The sequence below is a fragment of the Lepisosteus platostomus genome, chromosome 2 (assembly GCF_059453375.1).
Source record: "Lepisosteus platostomus isolate fLepPlt1 chromosome 2, fLepPlt1.hap1, whole genome shotgun sequence".
NCBI lineage: Eukaryota > Metazoa > Chordata > Actinopteri > Semionotiformes > Lepisosteidae > Lepisosteus > Lepisosteus platostomus.
In genome coordinates, this window is record NC_142612.1 from 58196280 (window position 1) to 58218826 (window position 22547).

General features: G+C 37.1%; 1 protein-coding gene across 3 annotated transcripts; it reads right to left on the bottom strand.

Annotated features, from left to right (window-relative positions):
• Positions 1-3720: 3720 nt before the first annotated feature.
• Positions 3721-22315, bottom strand: sts (steroid sulfatase (microsomal), isozyme S). 3 transcript variants are annotated; one of them, XR_015927796.1, is made up of 11 exons: positions 22241-22315; positions 21329-21478; positions 20850-20971; positions 20195-20317; positions 17900-18314; positions 16852-16988; positions 11512-11649; positions 10119-10278; positions 8842-8963; positions 4320-8388; positions 3721-4284 (listed from the first exon to the last, which is right to left on the bottom strand). XR_015927796.1 is itself a non-coding variant. In XM_088609401.1 (10 exons), exons 2-10 carry the CDS (start codon positions 21472-21474, stop codon positions 8015-8017), a joined length of 1737 nt encoding a protein of 578 aa, XP_088465527.1. In that variant the 5' UTR covers positions 21475-21478; positions 22241-22315; the 3' UTR covers positions 3721-8014. The 3 variants fall into 3 exon arrangements, 2 of the variants coding, with proteins under 2 accessions (XP_088465527.1, XP_088465533.1); XM_088609401.1 differs by having other exon boundaries at positions 3721-8388; XM_088609407.1 differs by lacking the exons at positions 3721-4284; positions 4320-8388; positions 8842-8963; positions 10119-10278; positions 11512-11649 and adding an exon at positions 14411-15868.
• Positions 22316-22547: the final 232 nt, after the last annotated feature.

Consider the following 22547-nt stretch of genomic DNA (forward strand, 5'->3'; position numbering starts at 1 on the left):
TTCAGGGTCCTAGTCTTCTCGTTCCATGGCCAGGAGATTAGCGTTCAGTCAAGTGGGTTAAACCAGTTTTTCACTAAAATACTTCATAATCCTTTCAGTATATGAAATTCTTTGGTGCTGTTATTCTTAGTGAAATGGAGTTTATAACGAAAGTCCATGAGCGATAACAACAGCCACGTTCATTCAGACTCAGCTTTTAGTAATCCTGGTCACTCATGATGTCATTTCCTCACCTAAAACATTATAAATACTATAGTTATCCCCTTCTCTCCCTCACATACATCTTTTTGCAAACTACCTCCGTCCCGTCTCCACCTTTGCAACTACCCCTTGGTTACTGATCACTCTGCATGTGGGTTCTAGCCCCCTGGTCCTATGGCCAGAAAGTTAGCCCTCAGCCAAGTGGCTTAAGCTAGATTTTGACTAAAACACTCCATAATGCTTCCAGTATGCTTAGTTTTTGGGTGTTGTTATTCCTAGCGAATTGGGTCAGGTCTTGAAAAAGGTCTTGATATTAATTTTTTACATGGATGTAAACCCTTAGCAAGTTAATAGGGTTCTCAAGTTGGTTCACTTTAAAAAAAATACTTTCCAGTAATAAGTAAGGGAATACATTACCATGTTACCTTTAAGATAAGATCACTTGATTGGCCATATACAATTTCTTGTATTAGGAATTCGTTTTTTTGTATACCTCAACTTGCTCTCCATGAGACACACAGACAGGGAGAGAAGCTTGGGGTCAGAGCGCAGGGTCAGCCATTTATACGGCGCCCCTGAAGCAGTTGGGGTTAAGGGCCTTGCTCAGGGGCCTAATGGAGTAGGATTCCTCTGCCAGCCACACGATACAAACCAGCAACCTTCCAGCCACCGGCACAGATCCTTAGCCACAGAGCCATGACTGATTATGAATTATAAACAGCTTCACTAAAAGTAAATAAAATTAAAAGATCTAAAAAAAGTCACATTTGTTGTTTCCAGTAAACAACTTCCCTCTTTATTTCTTCTATTGTATTCACAAAATGCTGTGTTATACTGTATGTTTAAGTTTGTTGAAAAAGAATAATTGATTTTGGGACTGTAGCACTTTTAAGCATTGAGAATTTATTTTTAAAGCTACACTTATCTACTATCACTGTTGTCATTCATGTAGGATTTCTTTATTTTATAGTTCAGAATAACTATAAATATAAATGTTTAAATATTGAATATTGCATTTTTAAGTAGAAATAAAACATGAATGCAGATACAATTACAGTAAGAATGAAGATACTGTCATGTTATGCTTGTTAGTATTCACAACTAAAAACTGAATAATTCCAGTTATTCCACTGTGTTGCTTGTAAATACTTTTTCTGCCCATCTTTTATTTATATTGGTTTTCCCCACCTGAAAATTGATTTAGGCTATAAATCTCAGAAACTTGTTCATATCTAAAATATGTTCTCATGAACCCTGCAGTCAGCACCAAAATGTAGAAGGTTAAATTTTAGTTTTCCATCAATTATACACTGAAAACAGGCTCAAAAGCCTACAGTATATCTAAATGCAAAGCAAGCCTTAGCATATCAGAGAAGAGTTTCATATCAAAGTGTAGAGTTCATTAAAGAGACATTTATCAAATTAACATTATCTTTCTCATTAGAAATGTTTTTTTTGTGAAATCTGTGTTTGACTTTTATTTTTGTGACTGTTATCATTGTATTACCCAGATAACTGTCTGGGTTCTATGATATGACAGCTTTTCAACTAATATGCCTGCAAGTTCTCTTTAATATTTAACATTTGGGCATCTTCAGCCAAGCTAAAAAGTTAAATGTTCATTTCATTCTATTTTCAGTGTCTCCTTATTCACATGGGGGTTGTAGAACTGAAGTATGTAGAAGGCAACAGAAATTCCATACCATTTCTTGTATTTGCTTTATTGATTTATTTGTTTTTCAGTCATAAAAACAGGGGCATCAACTGCTACACATCTTGCTTGTTCCCACTGGTCCGGCTGTGTTCATTATTTATTGTCTTGGAGCAACAATCCTTCCTGTCCTTTGACTCTATTGTTCTGAAGCCTTCCTAGAAAAGTCACTACCTCTATGGTTTACAAGTTACTGGAGGCTATAACATTCATTATTTCAGCAGGCTCAGTAAACATTTATCTCTGTGATTGACCCAAAATGAAAACTCTTTTGGGAGCCTTCCAAAAAGAATCATTAAGTAAAAGAAATAGGTTTTGTAAATATTTTTTTTCTCTTAAAATGAATGTGCATTTGTCTTTGGACCTTTACCAGGAAAATACACACTGTCATCTGTAAAAGAAGAATCAAAGTGGAATACCCACCTCCTATCTTGTAGCATTTATCTTACTTACAACATTTATTTTCTAACAGAAAAAAACAACCGCATTCTTTAATAATCTAAAAAAGCTGGCACCTGCAGTACAGTACAGTACATGCAAATTAGAGTGGAGTAAATTAATAATAATAAAAACATTTAGAATCATTAAAATCATTATGTTACAGATACATCAGATAAATGTGTCCTCCAACAGATAAATCCTTTTACAAATATGCTCAAATAAAAATCTTTTTTGCCTTGCGTTTTAAGAACATCACACATTTAAATCCCCATATATAAGATCAGATAATTTGAATGCCTATAATGTTGAATTGATTTAACCACTAACACACTAAATGTGTTTGTACTGTATATTACTACGGTATATACAGTACATGATATATGTATCATATAATACAGTGAGTGAACCATTCTAGGTTTCAACCATTATAGTGATCCTGAGATTCAAGTTGGAATCTGGGAAACATTTCTATACAGTATGTTATTTCTTTAGATAACTACTAAAAATCTGTCAGGATTAACATTGCTTTAAAGAGGACAATACTGCTATGACAAGTGGAAGCTATCTTCTCTTTGTAATTGTCTACAAAATTTAATCTGGTAGCTTCACAAAATGCAGTTAAAACATTTACCAGCATACTATACAGTATATCTCCACTGAGAAAATAAATGAAAACTGTATTTGATTTCTTTTGCTTTTAAATTTGTATAGAAAAGGATGTATTTTTAAAGCTGTGCCCTTTTAAGAAGAATATTTGTTTTGTTTCAATGTACTTCAGTGTCTTTGCCTTTGGCTTGTGACTAAGCAAAAAATATCTAATTATTGCAAAAAAAAAATTATTCTCACAGCTGCGTGAATGCCATACATATTGTTTATAGAAGATAAATCCCAAGAGGATAATTTGCCAGCACTTAACTGTGTACAGAATATATTATATTGTATAACTTATAAAATATACTTTCTGAAAAGTACTTTGAGTTCTGATCAAGGTTGTTTATAAAATTCTCTTTGCAGATTCTTGCTTATACACCATTATTAATCACTGCTATAACTCACAGAGAGTGCTGAACGGCACTTCTATTCAAATTAGATATAAAGTTAAAAAATAGGGTTGAAAATGCCGAAAGATAAAATAGATGGTTTCTGCTAACTATGAGACCAGATTGATGTTTAAACTGGGATATCTTCACTGTGCACATGGGCATAATTTGGCAGAATTGTGATGCACAGTGTTCCATTTCATTGGCATTAACTCACTGGAAAAAATGCAGCAAAAACAGAGTCAACAGAGGGGCAAAGTGAAGATAAACAGCCGACACTTATCACACTGAACTCAACATTAATTCAAATACTGATGAAACCGTATTATTACACACGTTAGTTTTATTTAGCACCAGAACCCCCCTGACAACAGAAAGAATGTATTTAATTACTAATTAAATGCACAATATCAGGTTTTAATTAAAACAGTAAGCAGAATTTAATAGGATTTCCAGGACTCATATGTACAGGATATGTTAAGGCACAACATTTTTTAGAAAACATTCAATAGCTATGAGGGTCACATCTCCAATAAGCTACTTCATGTTTGACATACTGTCTGGTTTTCTTTTGCAAACCCAAGTCCAATTACTGACTTAACGTGCTTTTTAAATCCAAAGCGAGGAGCTCAGGCTTTTTTAGGGCCTGTTAGTGAACTAAATAAAACACTTGGAGTTTTGAATATAGTGTTTAGACAGGACAGTCAATTGATTGACCAACCAGATAATTTTTTGTATTGTCTGGTCAACCCGTCTGTCCCAGACCACAATCAGTACATGTCTATTAAACAATAATATCCATCCATCCATTTTCTAACTGTTTTATCCAATGTAAGGTCACGGAGGAGCCAGAGCATAACCCAGCAATCAATGGCTGCAAGGCAGGACACTCTCTGGATGGGATGCCAGTCCATCTCAGGGCATACACTGACACAGACACACACACTTACACTGGGGCCAATTTTCCCAGAATCCAATTTACCTACCAGAATATCTTTGGACTTTAGGAGGAAACTGGAAACCCATGCAAAACCTGGGAGGAAATAACTCCACTTAAAACAATGATAGCCTTTGAGAGAAATATTGTGCAAAATTAACACAATGTTCTAAAAGAGGTTTTACAATTTGATTTTAAAACCTGAGCATAAACTCTATAGGTTTAAATTAGATTCCACCCTTTGCTTTATACCCAAGCATTTTGTTTGCAATTTCTTTTGCTTCCCCTTAGTGTTTTGATAAGAATATAGAAGAATCTACATATACATCCAGACCTGTTTTATGAGTAGCTTCCTGCAACTCAGGATCATCCGTGTAATATGTATAGTAAGTTAAAATTCATTTTCCAAGTGTTGTCCTAATTTTAACTTTTTGTAGGTCCTTTGCCATTGGTTCTGTGTATGCCACTCATTTTTGTGGCGTCTGCCAATTTAACTCATTTTTTGACTACACCTTATTCTAATTTATTGACATAAACAGCCAGCCCAGTGGGCCTAAAACAGATCCCAGTTGTACACCACTGCTTTTGCATTTACCAGATAAGAGGTTATGTGTCTTGTGATAATGGGTTGTTATCTGTTACATAGTGCGCATTGCATGTGACAACATCACCATGAATTCCTATATGGGACTTTTGAAGGTTTATCAATAGCTTTCTGAAACCTTAATGTACCATATTATATGTAGATTACATCATATATACAGATACATATAAATGTTTTACTGTTGCCTAAACCGTTCTGGTTGTTTATCTGTAGAAATGTAGTATGGTTATCTCTTAAAAATCTCTTAAAGTTATCATTTCCATTATTTTGTAAAAATGTTCGTAGTATCCTCACTTTTGCTTTCAGAATTATCAGTAATAGAAGACTGATTGATTTCTTGTTACAATGTTACATTTTCAGTCCCCGCCTATGGATTGTCCCCTTAGTGAGTGTTATAATATCTACAAATACCATCATTCATGTTAATAAGTACAACTGCAAACAAAAAAAAAAACAGATCCTGGCAATCTATTGTTTCCCTCAGTCTCTATTATGCTAAAGTCACCTGACAATCATGAACCTTTATCTATAACATGGCATATCTTATCAATGTCTTCTGCTGTGAAACCCTGCATAAATATTTAGCATGATTAATATTTCTTAATCTTCTTTGGTTATCCATCCCTTATCACCTTATATAGTACTTCAGCTTTTACTGTTTACAGTACTGATAAAATACTTGTCTTTTTTTTTACCTCAGTCGCAATATTCTTTTCTGTCACACTTGCCTATTCTACTACATTTCTTCTAGCTGTGCCTGTGTGATGGTGTGCATGGAGAGGCTTTGGTTAAAGCCACCTATCGGATTGAAATTAGACACAACTTAATTACTTAATTGAGTAATTGGCATTGAATGTGAATGGAATTCCACAGGTGGAAAAAGCATATCTGATTGGTTCTGTGGGTAAGTGGCCACCCTGTGGATTTATTATCAAGTGTATATTAGCAGCCAAGAGTAAAAGGGCTGGCAGGCCGTGTATAGGCTCTTGCAAGTATGGCAGGGAGTGAGAACTCCAAAATTAATGTCTAGATAGCACAGGTGTAGTCTTTTGGCTCCTGTGCTTTACCATCACCAGGCTTGCAGTGTTTGTCAGAGGGTCTAATAGGAGTGAAAGTGTGAATGAAGACCTTGCAATGACTGAAATTAAACATTTATGATGATTGTTGAAAGGGTCAGAGGGATTTGTAGCTCAAGCGCTGAACTATTCCACTATTTAGTTTATAAGGTTCCAGTGTCTAATTAGGTGTCTTCCCTAATGACATGACATTAGTTCTGATTTAAGGTAATGTTGGAAGAGTAAGTGTAAAGGGTTAACCAAGTTAGATACAGCAGGGTGTCTCAGGGTAGAAAAGGACAAGTTTGTGTTTCGTGTAATGGAGAGACAAGGAGTTGTTGAAATTCACATGTTCTGGCCTTCCAGAGAAAAAGAAGAGCTGAGCTGAAACTGGAAGAGGAATTTAAATGACTGTGCTACTTGAATGATTTGAGGGATGAATGAGTGAACAGTGTATTGTTCAGGATTCTCTGAACAGTTGTTGATGTAGGGACCTCTGTTTCTTGCTTTCAGTTCGTACAGCTAATTTTTACCCCTAACCCTGACATATAAGCACTGCGGAACAGGACTTATTTCCTTAGTGTTACTCTAGGCTTTCGCAATAACAGCTGCTCCCTGCAACCATTTCTCTAAATACTCCTATTTAGAATAAATACTCCTAAACTGCTTTACATAAACACCTCCATCTATGGTATTTAATCTATACTGTAAATCCATATACTGTATACATGCATGCACACACATACTGTGTATATGTGTATAGTGTGGTTATCTCTAAAACAAAATGAATGTATTTTTTTGATAAACAGAATTGGATACTGCCAACTTGTTAATAACTGATTTTGTATGGCTGGCAAAAGGTTGGATAGAGATGGGCTCCTTGGTAATTAAATAACTCTTCTAATGTTGCTGGTGTTTTAAAAAATAAGAAAAGTGGTCAGCTTTAAGACACACTGAGGTGGACTTATAAAGATATTGGCATCTTTTTTGCCGTAAAACTAATTTACACTTTGAATTTCACCCAGCTCGTTAGAGTATATATCAATTCTTTTACTGCATTGAACTGGGATGGCAATCGTGGACACAATTAATATGGTAATAAGGTTTTCTGTGCTTTAGGCCATTATTAAGATATGGGCTGTCCTCGTAAAGTCTGTTGCAGCAGTAGTTAACAACTGTTGAGGCTGCTTGTTATTTTTTCACAGCATTTTGCTGATTTTATTTTAGAAGTGTGACATTGAAGGAGAAAAACAACAATTGCAATGCAGAAAGAACATGGTTAAAATGTCATCATGGCCATCCTCAAGTCACCCCAAGTTTAAGTTCCAGGTTACTATGGTTAAACTATTGTTTGCAATCCATTTACTAGACAGTCTTTACTCAATGAGAAAATACTACTACTGTATGTATCAGTTATACTACATAGTTTAATCTGCAGACTGATAATTGAATTTCTCAATATTGAGAAGTCCTAGAATTTTAATTGAAAATCAATTTAATTCTAGGACACTTTATGATTATAATTAGTACTGTCGCTATACACAGTACAACACATTGCTAATATATCAGTAACTGCAATATATCCATACAAATTCATCCATTTATCCAGCTTGGAAGAGTTACAGCAATCCAGAGCCAATCCCAGAAACTAAGGCACCAAGGCGGGTTATGTCCTACATGAAATGCAAGGCTCACAAAGACAGTCTTCAAAGACACCTATAGAAAGTCCACATACACGTGAAGGAAAGAAGAAAAGTCCATGCAGAAAAGCATCTTCATTCAAAACTGAACCTAGGAACCAAGAACTGTGAGATTGGGGAGCTGTGAGGCTAACTATATCCTAGTGCCGCCACAAGAAATGCTCTTTAATGTTAAATACTGTACACACAGTTTAAGAAATCCCAGAGAACTGGTTTGTGAACACTGCAGTTGCATTTTGAACAACATGGAGATTACCTTACTCAGTGTTTGGAGATGTAGATGTGGCCCACCCCTTGGATTCGCCCAGGGAGCTGCCCTCGTCATTCACACTCTGCCCTCCTGCAGCGCGCGGTCCTCCTCGCACGCGCACAGCTCAAGCAGTGAGGAGCAGCATGGCTGCAGCCAGGGCTTCCACACGGCGTGGCTGGGAGACAGCTGGCTTGGGGCACGCTCCAGCGAACTGGTGTGCTGAGCCACGGCATCCCGCACGACACCCAGGACTGCGTGGAAACTGGGCTCCGTTTCCGGCGTCAGAGGCCGACGCTCGGATGGGTCTTGGGAAAGCTCAAAAAGCAGTGGGGGATCGTGATACGTCACGTAAGCCTCAGTGCAAAAGCACGCATGTGTATGGAAACAACCGGTTGAATTTTCCGGATAGAAATCCGGAGTGAAGAAAAAGGCTTTCCAGACAGCACTGCCTAAAACAAAAATCATAAAGATCAACAATGGTGGAATTAGGCCATGAAACTTTGTGTTGACTTGCTTCTCATATTTAACTGTCAAGTCTTCATGAGTTATAACAAAGACAAATTACAGTACAGTATTTTTTAGGTGAAATAGGATCCATATTTTTTCCATCATAATCCCATTTTCAATTATTTTGTATTAAGAACTTAGAGCTGTTTAAATATGTTGTAGGTTGTATAGCAGTAATACAAAAATACAGAATTACATACCTCTCACTCATATTATGCAAGAATGTATTTTCAATTCTTGCCTGGTGTAGCAAACAGTCATATTTTACCTCTAGGTTTACTTTAATTAGAAATCTGTACATTCAACCTCAGGGATGAAATTTGCTCTTTTGAGACCCTCATTTCTCTAAAAAAGGATCACAGAAAATTGTGAAAATGACTTAATTTAAGGCTTACTGTTTCTAGGGTGCCACCGCACTGCACTTAAATATGCATTGCAGTAATGGAAGAGAAATTCGTGGTCAGACTGCTGAACCTGACCTTGCAGCAGAGGCATCAGGTCATGTCCATCTATTACTCTAGGATGAGAGACAACGTTAGTCAAAAAATAAATGAATACATTGCATGACTGTAACATTATTCTATTTATCCATTTTCTAACCGCTTCATTGAATTTAGTGTTGCAGGGGAGCCAGAGCCTATCCCAGCAAGCAATGGGCACAAGGACAGGACACCCTGGACAGGACACTGGTCTGTCCCACACAGACACAAATACGCACACTCTCACACTAGGGCCCATTTTCTCAGAAGTCAATTAACCTACCAGAATATCTTTGGACTGTGGGAGAAAACTGGAGTAACCGGAAGAAACCCATGCAAACATAGGGAGGACATACAAATTCCACGCAGATAGCACCTTGGGTCTGTAACTGAACCAAGGCCACAGCACTGCAAGGTAGCAATGTTAACCCCTCAGCTTTAATTTTTCTTTAACTACAGAAACAGAGAGTTTATCCAAAAAGAACAGATAATCTGTGTTAGATCATGTCCTACACTTAGTTAGGTAAGCCTTTAAATTGGTAATTTAGCTATTGTAAAAAGCCATTTATGAAACATTTAAGAATGAAGCAATTAATTATAAATAATTTAGAAGATGGACAGTGCTTTAAATACATCACTTTTTTGTTGTGTAAACTCTGCACAATTAAACACCTTTAATGGGTTAGGAGACACATTTCCTTAAATTTATGTTAACTGAAATTATGTGGTTTTGCCTGGTAGCTTTTCACTTACAATCAATTCTAAGTAATGACAATTAAGCTATTGAACGTTGAATATGAGCTTTATGGTTAAAAATTGCAAAGCAAGGAGGATGAACAAATAAAGTTTTCATAAGAAAGTTATAAAATATCTTCTCCATAAAAATAGTAACGCTTGTATTGCACATTAAAACGTGTACAGTAGTTGTATTATATTTCCACCCACATGCATTATAGGAATGATTTAAATCTGCAGGTGTTTTATATTATTCTGGGGTGAAATACCCCAGATCACTAGCAGGCAGTCAGCTGCAGGTCAGGTCAGAGTCTGAGCCTGTGCAGCAGCATTCAGAACCCAGGTTTACTGAAAATGAACCTTTAAATCAGTAAACTGTCATTTCATCATATTGTGATATTTCAAAGGACTCATCCTTTATGATGCACTGTGATAAGAGCCTTACAGTATTACAGTACCTGTCATCTGGCATTTTTAACTCTGCAAGAGTGACAATGGTAGGGAAAATATCCATGTTGCTTGTGGGTTCATCAATTTGTGTTCCCACAGGCAGCACTCCACTCCACTTAATAATCCCAGGGACACGGATACCTCCTTCCCAGTTAGTTGATTTTCCAGCTTTTTAAAAAAGTAATGTGAAATAACATCTGTTATTTCCAAGTAATCACCAGCATGTCATCTAGAAAGAAGTCACACCTAAATATACCATAATGTACTGTAGGAACGTCCCAACAGGTTCAAGGTACAGTACCTGCCTTACAAGCCTCAATTATTTGAAATGCTTTGGAACATAACAAACAAAAAAATAAAACACAAACATTTCCCACACACAAACATCTCCTCTGATGCCATCCCCTCCCCCCTTCAGTACAACCAGACTGAACTTTGAAGATATCCGCGTAGTATATCAATAACAAGATCAAATTCAGAACCTGGTCTGTGGGTTGGGAATTAGAAATGATCCCTAGACATTTTTTTTCCAACAACCATTTTCTAGCAATCCAATCAAATGCCCTACATGACAACAAAAAGCATAGCATAGGAAAAAAAAGTATAGCACACTAAACTCAAGGACACAAGAGTTTATCACAAAGGACTGTAACTGTGAATTGCAGAGTGCAAAAAACACAATTCTTCCTTTTTTTGTGGAGCATAATTAACACTGCAATGGTGATGCATGAAGATGTGATTACAAGACATTATTCTGCATACAGTATATGACTATGGGATTCTGCCATTAAATTATTCTTTAGACAACTGTCCTAATAAGGAGCACAAGTGAAAGAATTTGGTGCCACTTACAAATCCACTGTCTGTCTTTATCAAAACATAATGCTTTTCTTAAAAAATATTTTTTTCTAGTTGGTACATTTTTAGGGTATTTTAAAAGAATCCTCCTATTATGTAAAACAAAATAAAGTATATAAATGTTCTCCGTTGTTTTCTTATAAGGATTTTGTTGTTTCTGAAAAATATTAAGCTGGCCTGACAAAATCATTGAGTTGAAAAAAGGCCTAATTGTGTGTCAGAACAGTGACATTGTGAAGTTAGCTCAAAGTAATCCCAGTTCTTCTGTTTTAGACATAAAACCCAGATCACATCGTCCAAACCACTAACTGCAAATCACAAGCTCAGTATCCGATTTTGGGTTTTCACCAAGCTGAAGGAAAAAGACTCTGACAAACATGTCAGCATCAATTACTGCGTTTATAATTTGCGACTGGTGAATTGATGAAAGATTTGATTTAATTCTAGGCACAGATAAAGCTGTTATGCTGCCAGAATGTTTAATAAGGAGAGAGAGTGCATTTTTTTAAACTCCATGCATGTATTCGTTCAGATATTATTTACCTTTGTATATGCCATTCCATCCTCTATGTACCTCACCTCTGATTGATATTTCTTCTAGATGGGCACCCTGGTCCGAAGTGAGGTACACAAGTGTATTCTGGCTCATATTAAGCCTGTCCAAAACAGTCATTATATGACCTGAGAAGACAGCCATGATGGAAATAGCAGAAGATAAATAGTCAGTGATTATGAATTCATTTTTTATCTGCTGTCCATAAATGAAGGTACAGAAATTCTGAGCTTGCACATTAATATTGCTTAATTGTAAAAGATACCAATTTACACAACATTACATTATTTCCATCATCAGGATACATCCATCTGTTATTTTTAATTAAACCAGGTCAGGGAAATGATATCCTTGTGTTAAAATATTCATATCACAATAACATCTTGTCAGCTTGTGATATTTAGCTTAGGTCGAGAGCAGTGAACTCTAAGCAAATGTCAAGGTGCTCATCTACTGTATGATATGGAAGAAGCACAGAGATTTGGAATATTAGATCTCTTCTTCCAAAATGATCAGTTTGTAGCCTCTTTATGCTGCATAAAACCAGACATAAGATGACTAAAACACTTCAATGTCCAAAGAAAATAAAAAATAAGTGTTTGACCAAATGTTGACCAAATATCTAAAGAAGCAAGAGTGCATTCTTTGACACAACAAAAGGAAAAAAAAAACATATAGTTCCGAAAACTTAAAGCTAGCATATAATGTATAACATATATAAATATACAATATAAAAAAGGTCAATTTTGGCATTGTGAGTAGAAATTTGCCTAAATAAGAAGACAGCCACCACGTTCCCCCCTAAGGCAGCAGTATGAAGAAAACACTTGTAAGTAACATGTTTTTCAAGGACTGCAGGTTTCCAAAGTGCTTCACAAACCGCCATCAATTACTCACCCCGCTGTTCAGCCATCTTTAAATCACACTGTAATAGATTACTTACTACATGTCTGCTAATGCTGCTGTGCACATGAAGTCCCCACTGTGCATCTGTCATCCATAAACACCCTGATCCAACAATTAGGTTTTTTGTGCATTGTGCTGATATTGATAAGAACAACAGCCAAAGTAGCACCTCAGGCTGCAATCAGCAATCAGGCTGATTTGGGCTGGAGAGCTTCACACTCCACCTTTTAAGACATAACCAAGTAAATGCCCGTAGTAATAAAGCAGAAGTGGCACTGAAAACATCACTGTGAGGAACCAATTTGTTTAGTGTCTATCCAAGAGGGAACACTTTTAAGAAATTCACGCTACTGTTCAAACGTTTAGAACCACCTTGTAGAATTCTTGATAAAGAAATGTGTGTTTTTCTAAAAAGAATAATGAAAAGAGGCAAAGGAAAAGAACATACTGTATACACCATAAATTATAGGATAATCCAGGAGTTACAGTATAAATGTATTTACCAACCAGCAAAAAACACTGAGAAGTAACATCCTTAAAATTCCACTTTTAAAAAGAAAAGGTTTCCTTGCATAATAGTACATACAGTATATGATTATCCAATAGAGCATAATCTAGACCAGAAGCATTTGGTTTCTAAGCAACCAAATAAAACTCATTTCAACCACCTTCAACCACCTATGTGGATACACAAAAGGCACACTTTCAGTCCTAGTTTATTTTATGATACTGTGCCTTGCACAGTTTCCTCCTGCAAAGTTTCAAAATTTTATTGTGATCTCAGCATTCAGTCATGACCCTTTCAAAAGAACCTAAGTTTCAGAAACTACACAATCCTACACAATCCATGCTAAATTCATAAATTTTATGTAAATAAACTAGATTTTCAGAGACAAAGATTCTCAAAAGTGTAAGTATCCAATCCCTCTGTTTCAGCAAGTTTAACTCACTTAGGTATAAAAGATTAATTTGAAAGATCACAGAATTAGTGTAGTGGTTTACCTTCAATTCAGAATAAATGATCACTGATCATCAAGTATTGGAATGTGTACAATACCACCCAACACTACCCAGATTAGACTGCCCTTCCAAGCTGAGCATGCAGGTGAGAAAGAAACTGGTTAAAGACGCATCACTACCAATCCAGCAGAGTCTTTGAAAGATCTGCAACCGTGTTTTAACAAGATGAGTGTCAGGGGTCATACAAGTATATCAAATCGTTATCCTTGCATAAAGCCGGCAGGTAATGGTAAGTGGCAAGAATAGAAATCATTACTGAAACGAAATCTGCAAAGATGCATGTAAACTTACAGTAACTGAAGGCTTGTGGCAGAAGGTTGTGTAGTCAGATAAAAGAAAAATAGAACACTTTGGCCTGAATGCACAGTGTTACATAAGGTGATTAGATGAGTAGTTGAAAACCTACTTTTGCCACCCAAGATTCTAAAACTGTGTCACAACTCACATTTCAGCACAATGGTGACCTGACACAAGGCCAAAGCCACACTGGTGTTGTCTGACAAGGAGAGATGGAAAGTCCTTGAATGGCCAAGTCAAAGTCTTGACTTCAATCCAATGGAAAATTTCTAGTTCAATAAGATAAACTCAGACAAAACTCAATATAAATAGAGCTGCTATGTGTCCAGGGTGAATGCAATACATTATGTCCAAGTACTGCAGTATGCCGAATACAATGAAAACTGTATGTCCATGTTGCCATTACAGTGATTTGCTGAAGGAACTACAGCTTGGGTATTTAGCAGTAATACTGCCTGGAGGTAGAAGCTGTTCCATAATCTGTTGAACTTTGACTGAATGCTTCGATACCGTTTACCGGACGGTAGGAGAGATAACACTTTATGACTGGGATGACCGGGATCCTTGAGAATGGACCAGGCCTTCCTAAGACATCTAGCTGAGTAGATATCCTGGATGTTGGTAGCTCACAGCAGGTAATGAGCTGCGATGACTTCACCAACCTCTGCAGCACTTTGCGATCCCGGGCGGAGCAGTTCCTGTACCGGACAGTGATGCAACTAGTCAGGATACTCTCAATAGTGCACCTGTAGAAGTTGGCTTGAATATGTGACGGCATGCCGAACTTCTTTAGCCTGTGGAGAAAGAATAGGCGCTGCAATGCTGTTTTGACCACGATGTTGGTGTGGTGGGTATAGGTTAAGTCCTCTGTGATGTTAAATCCCAGGAACATAAAACTGCTGACCCTCTCCATTGCAGTCCCATTGATATAAATAGGTATGTAATCTCCTCCCTGGTGTTTCCTATAATCCACGATCGTCTTCTTGTAAGTGCAGTCTTACTAATGTTCAGAGAGAGGTTGTTCTCCTGGCACCATGCTGCCAGGGTTTCAACTTCCTCCCTGTACACAGACTCTTCACCATCTGTGATCAGGCCGAAGACTGTTGTATCGTCCGCAAACTTAACGATGGAGTTTGAGTTATGCCTGGCGACACAATCATGGGTAAATAAGGAGTAGAGGAGAGGGCTAAGCACACAGCCTTGGGGGAATCCAGTTTTTAGAGTCAGGGTAGAGGATATGTTGGTGCCCACCCTCACCACCTGTGGACATTCCATCAGAAATCCAGGATCCAATTACAAAAGGAGGTTTTCAGTCCCAGGTCCTGGAGTTTGACGACAAGCTTTGAGGGCACTATGGTATTGAATGCTGAGCTGTAATCAACAAACAGCATTCTCACATATGTTCCTTTCATATCCAGGTCCGAGAGGACAGTATGAAGGGCAGTGGCAATAGCATCCTCTGTTGACCTATACCGCTATTTACCCACAGTTTTTGATTTAGGTATGTGTGAACAGTAATCCTGGGAATCACGTCTTCAATGCATTTATTGATGTAGCCAGTAACATAGTTAGCATTGATATTATTTCCGACAGCTTTGCAGAAGATCTGCCAGTCAGTGGTAGCAAACATTGTCCAACGTGTTTGTTCTGCGCGTCGGGCAGCTGATATGTTGATGTAGATAAGGCATTGTTTTCTGTTGTTAAGGTGACCGTGTAATTCATCCAGTGTCCTTGTGAAATTTTCCACACCACTGTGAGAACTACCGATGTGAACTCCCTTGGTAGATAGAAAGGGTGACATTTTATTGTCAGTTGTGCAAGATGTGTAGAGCATGATGTTGGAATAATCTCCACGTCTGTGCACCATGAATTGTTTAACATGAAGCATTTCCCGCCGCCTTTGCTCTTCCCTGAATCCATAGTTCTGTCCTGATGATGAATAGAAAATCCTCCTGGGAGGACAGAAGTTGTCATTAATGGTCCTGGGGATAGAGTGTGTTAGGGTGATAGGGAAGCACCAAAGGAATGCGGTTGTTAGGCCGGGAGTTCCTGATCGAGTTGATGGTTCAAGGGCCGTTTCTGGCTCGGGAGAGGGCCCTGTCAATAACACACATGGGGTATCCTCTGTTGATGAAAATAGAGTGCATTTTGAGTGCTTGGCTCTGGAAATTGATGTAATCACTGCAGAAAGTTGGCTCACACCTTCCCCATTCTCTCAACGACAGTCTTGTTTTCTTCTAATTCTCTCTATTCACCTGTAGGTTTCGTTTCACACCTCTCCTCACCTCTCAAGACCTCACACCACTTGATTGGCCACTCTGCCTCTCCCCTGCTCCCTCCTCCTCCTCTGTCCTGTCTTTTGTTTTCCCATGCTATATTATCTTTGCTGACTGCCCTATCTTTCTTACACCCGAAATGTGTTTTCTTTCTTCTCTTTTCAGCATGGAATAAATCTATTACTTGTTCCTTTGGAGCCTACGCGTGCTGACGCAGCTACCAACCTGAACTACTTCACAGTAATTGCTGTCTTTCCAGAAAATGCTGACTCAATAAGGAAATTTCAAATTGTATACTTTCTTTGCAGTTTTTGCTAACATTCAATATCATTCATATACAACAGGGTTCCTTCTGATCATATACATTTTGAATAAAATTTGTATACATTATTTTTAATTCTACAAAATGTGACATTAGTGGTTAGGGGTAAAAACCTTTGCAGCACTTTGTTAACAAGGGAAGATAGCATCTAATTGGGTGTTATAAGGTCACAATAATAATCATTGTAAGTCCTCAGTGTTCTGGGAGTGCCAGTACCAGTCATAAATTATGAAACTGAGTTAAAGTAATACAAAAATATACTGTAGTAAAAAACACAAAAACACTAAGAAAATACACCAGTATGGGGATAGGAGATGGTCTACTGATGAAGGTTCAGCCTGCTCAGTCAGTAAGATTTCACCCACTGTGTACACTGTGAAGGCCACAAAGAAAAAAACCTTATCTCTCACTGCATGCTGTAGATTAAAATCAAACAGAATGAGTTTAGCCCGTTTGCATCTTCCTTAAACATGATTATCTCTGATGCAGCACTCAACTGCACAACATACCTACACTCCAGTCCACCTCTTGCACTGCATCTCCATAAATGCCATGCTGGCTTGACCCCCTGAACTTCTCAGATGCAAAGAGTGCAGTATGGACTTGAACAAAGGAAAAGAAAAGTATGAAGGGCTGCTCTGTGTTCCTGCAGAGAAAAAGAAATCTGTCAAACTATTTTTCACATTTATTCACATTCACATTAAAAATAAACTTTTTTCCTGAAGATAGCAAAGATCTAGCATCACTGACTGTAAAAATTCCACATTTTCTACTGTCCTAAATAAGCAAATTTACCTTCTTATCCAAACCTGCATTTGTTCGCGCTAAGGTTTCTTCAATAATTTAGGAAAGAAACAGACATTAAGCAGTTAAAACAATGTTTTAGTAATATGTTTAGAAGACAATTCTAAACCTTAAAAGGGTGTGACTAAATGAAACAAGAAATTAATTCATTTACATTTCTAAATGTAGAACACACTGTTATTGCAATTTGTATAAAAAGGTGCAAATTGAACTATTAATTAATTTATCTTCCATCACATTGTAAGAACACTTTATTATTTGATTTTATACTTTATTGCCTTTTTTTGTTCTTCCTTGTCTGTGTAACTGAATGCAACCAAACGGATAAAACTAACAGTCAGAAAAGGATGTGTGTGGTTATGTCTCACCTTACCTTTAAACTACTTTCAGCAAACAAAATGAAACAAAGGGAACAACAAAAACATTTCCTGTGAAAACCACAAACATTTACTACATTTACACACTCATGGCAAGAGACTGAGAGGGGAATTTATGAAGGAATTAATCTGACTAAAATATGTTCTGTATCCTTAAAGTTTAAATATTATTATATTTATATTATTATATTATTATTATCATATTCAGCTTCAACAATGTGCATCTAAGCAAGAGACAATGAAAGTTGATTTGCAATGAAATGTGATTTTGGAAGTCCTCTTAGAATTTAGCCTTTCAAAGTTGGATCCTCTGAATTCTGCCTTAGCAATTCTACTCTAAACCCCACATGACAAAAATGTAAAATGTTTACAGTACCTTTGTATAAACTGTACTGCTTCATAAGTCATCCTCTGTGTTAGATCCACAGAAGAAAATGGCTGCTCAACAATCTTATGATTCCTCATGAGGAAACAGTTGAAATACGGAAAAGTAAAAATGAAAATAGCAAAGAGTACCAGAATTAGAGCAACGATGACAGCAAAGCTCAAAACTATCTTCCTGGACAGGTTGAGACACCCAAAAGCATGCAACACCAGCACAGTAATTACAGTCGTTCCGATGCTTTTAAAGGGTATGTGGGCAAACAGGTTGAAGAACACAGTCCCATGGCCGGGCTGGCAGTCTCTCAGATTGGTCATCGTAATGCCATAAAAATAGTCAAAGCCATGATTGTTTGGATGGTGGCAATAGTCATTGTTCTTTTCACAGTTCAACCCCAAGTGCCACTTTCCTACAGTTAAGAAAGAAAAGGAAGAAGTGAACATACTGGCTCTTGTAAAAGTAACACACACGTATTAAATAAGTATGATTTAGTGGAAAATCCAACCATTTGACTGACATTTGCCTTCAATTGTTTCACACAGACACAAAACGTTGTTTCAAACAAATAAGAGGACCGAAAGTAAAAAATCCCGAATCATGGGCCAGGTACTGTACCTTAAGGAGGGTAAACAATCTTGTTAATACTGTCCCCAATAAAAGAACAATTAGCTTTTTATTAGGAATGAGTCTCATCAACTTTAGAATATGTGAGTCCCCCCGCAGAGAGAGAAGTGAACCAAGGGAAAGCTGGAGAGGTGGATGGAGAGGCCATGTGATGAGAAAGGATGCTCATATTAAATGCAAAAGAAGAGGGATCTGCACAGGCAGATGTTACAAATATAGATATGTAATGTTTAAGAAATTAGGCTGCGATGATTGAGACTGTCTTGTCCTCACCCCTCTCGAATCTCAGTTATAAACTTCCATTTGGGCATCAGTGTTGTGAAATTGTACTTAAATGAACAAAGACAGAGCACTGTCAACAAAACAAATCTTTTGACTACAGTCTTCATTTTGATATCGCTAAACAAGAACACATCTACATGTACAGTTATTTAAATATTATGGTCTGATAATATCAGTAGTATTGTTTAGGAATGTAAATGAAGAACATGAAGAAATAAGCAAGGAAAGGTAAATGTGGAAATATGACATTTTAGAAGAATGACCCTTCAAAGGAAAGACAGACTCACGATTTTCATTGAAAAAATAAACATCTCATATGCCAATGTGACATATGGGATAATCCTTTCCTCAATAAAGGAAGACATCTTTTTTCATATTTTGCACAAAATGACAGACTGCCAATAACTAGAACTGACCTTATTACAGCCACACATGGATTTGTAGATATCCTGTTTCTGAGAAGCACATTGGGGAAATAAACTTCCTAAGTTACATCACTCTCCCTTCTGACTTGCTGCACTGCGGCACATGTTGTGGGTTTTTTCCTACTTGCACACATTTCTGACCACTATCCTTCTAAATCGGTGTCCATAATTTTGGGCAAGTAATCCACACCCAAATACATACAGTACCATAAACTCTCAACAATATACTCCTTATTTTCATGAGGAGAAATACAAGTCATTCTGCTTTCGTAATGCAATTTGATTATTACTTTTATCTTCTATCTGGCGCATACAAAGAACACAGTTCTCTTTCAAGTTACAGGAGAAAGCTGTCAAATGCCTCTCCACATTGAAACTCCATCCTGTGGCACTGTTGGACACTCTGTGATCTGGGGCTAAACAAGAGTTGCATACTTGCCCTATTTACTATGCTATTTATTTGATAATGTCACCTGTGTGACAGACAGCAGCCAATCTGCACCAGCAGCACCACCTGGGTGACAGACAACAGGTATGGTGCACAAGGCATCAGGAAGAGAAATGAGGAACCGGTTCACTGATTGAATTAAAGAAGAACACTTAAGTAGGCCGTGGTTATCATCTCTGCTCTTTAATGGCCTGGGAAGATACAGTCCATGAAAAAGGAGCTTGGTGTTCTGCCATGAAGGAAGCTGAACAAACAGCAGCACATTACTGCCACCCCTTAAATGACAACAGAAGGGAATCTGTGGGCTAGATGGGCCAAATGCCCTCCTCTCATTTGTAACCATTCTGATGTGGAAACCGATTTTCAATATCAACATTATTTGTGCCTGAATATGAGTCGCAGTCGTTATTCCAGTCCTTTAACTACATTTTCATTTATGTTACTACTGTATACCTTCATTGATCTCTCTGTATCACTGATCTGTCTGTATATACAGTACAGTACACTTACCTATGAGTGCTGTGGAATAGCCTTTTTTTTTGGCAAGTTCAGCAAATGTTACCTCCTGTGTTGGAAGACCTCCTGAAGCAGCAGCTACTATGTACACTCCTACTTTGCCATAGCTCACCATACCTGGAGAAAGAGTTGGAATATTTGTTGAAGAACGCAAAACCAAATTCAATCTGACACCGCTACAAGGAAATCATGTTAAATGGAGACTCCACTACATACGGTTTTTACTTTTTTCTTGCATCCAAGATCTTTAACAAACATACATTTAGAATAAATCAACTATATGCAAAGAATAGATTAACTTAAATGAGTCTTACTCAATAAATAAAAATAAATGATTTCAAATATCATAAGTGTACCTACTTATGGTATAAGTATTAAGATAAGCTGCAGATAGAACAAAAGTTCAAATGTGGTTTATTGCTCAAAACAATTTTAACTATAATACTAATATCACACAATTATATAACAATATATTGGATGGTATAAATAAGTAGCATAAATCAGTATACCATTCCACAGCTTTCTGATCTGTTACAATAAGAGTTTCTCACGTTTTCACTACACACAAGCTGTGTTGCTCACATCCCTTACATGTACAGTATGTATTGTATAAAGACTGTAATAACTGGTCGAGTTTCCCTGCCACTACCTGATCTAATTGGGTATCTCCCTGTCAGGAAGGCTGCTCTGCTGGGAGTGCACAGGGGAGCCGCAGCGATGTGCTGCGTCAGCTTCACTCCCTCCTGGGCGAGTCTGTCAATGTTAGGAGTTCTGCAGCAACAACAACAAAAAAATAATAATAACAATTTAGAGAAACTGGAGCAATGCTTGAGCTCGACTTTAACAATCACCAATAAGCAAACCAGCACAACAGATACAATTCATAGCGATAAGCGCTGCTGAAGACAGACGCATGTGGTTTGTTACTGTATTTTTAAAATGTATAGAAACTAAAGAGGTATTTGCACATCAAACACTGCTACGAGGAGCAGCATTAAATAAATGATTAAATGATTTAAAGTCACCGAAATTCAAAATACCTGGGGAGGTTAGCCAACACTTAGAAAATATAATATGCATAATATAAATGAACGCGAAGTAACTTAAATAACGACATAAAAATCAAACCTTAAAGTAGTATTTCCATAACACCCTAAATCACCAATGCCTAGATCGTCCACCATCATCAGGACAAAGTTGGGGGGCTTTTTGTTGTCTGCACACAAAAAGCCTGCAAATATTTGGCAAAGGCATAAAAGCAACACGGTCCTCATAGTCCTACAAAATAAAAAAGAGACGGTGAAAAAAAGACTTGCTAAGTCATAATACTAATTGAATATTTACTTTATCCCTTTAGTTATTTATTTATTCTTTATTTATTTAGTGTTTCTTCAACGACTGAATTATTGATTAAATGCTTAATATACAAACACTACGTACATTTTATGGTTACGACACTGTTCATTAAAAATTAAACTAAACTAAAGCTTGTAAAGCAGTGCACTGTTTCTTTAAGGGGTGTGCAGTGTACTGTAGTTTGGTTAAACTTTCTTTGGTGCACTTGCAAAACGTAGAGATTTAAGACGTCTGGTGTGCCAATTAAAACAAGTTCGGAAAAACTGGACATATGCAGAAAATGTAAAGGGCCACTATATCATTATACAGTAGGTGTTTGGTCTGTATACTTGTCACGCGTGGAAACGTACTGCTTTTCTTCCTCGGTGAACTGTGACTAACAGTGTGAGACTTATTGATCCTCGTCAGTTACTAGTCGGAGAGACTGTCTTTAAGGGGCAGATTAGCGAATAATTGTATTTGCTTTTGAATAAACTTGTTGCTCAGAGTTAATAATTGTAAAGTTTTTTTTAAACAAATTAATCCCGCAATATTATACAAACCATACGGCAGCATTTTATTTTACTGTAAAATAATTTATACTTAGAAAAATATTCGTTGAATCTTAACACTTTAAACCACAAAGCGTTTCTTAATGTCAGATGTTCTCAGAAGTCGATTATAAATATTACATTTTCACATTACCTTCTAACGCAGTTTACTTTTTGTAGATCTTTAGCTGTGCAAACGAGACAGGAAGTGTTTGTTTTTTATGTGTCACGTGTTTTGGAAACTGATGTCAATACTCAAACTGTATGTATGCACACCTTTGCAGTCTTACATGGCAAAATTGGAAATAAAAGTCCTGTGCACAAAATACGTTTTGTGAACTTGCACGTTAGTTTCTCATTATCGAGTGTATCAATTTACTTTTATTGTCATTTTATATCGGAGCCACCATTTTTAAATACAAATGTTATGTAGAGGTGCACCTTTTAATCTCCTAACTGCA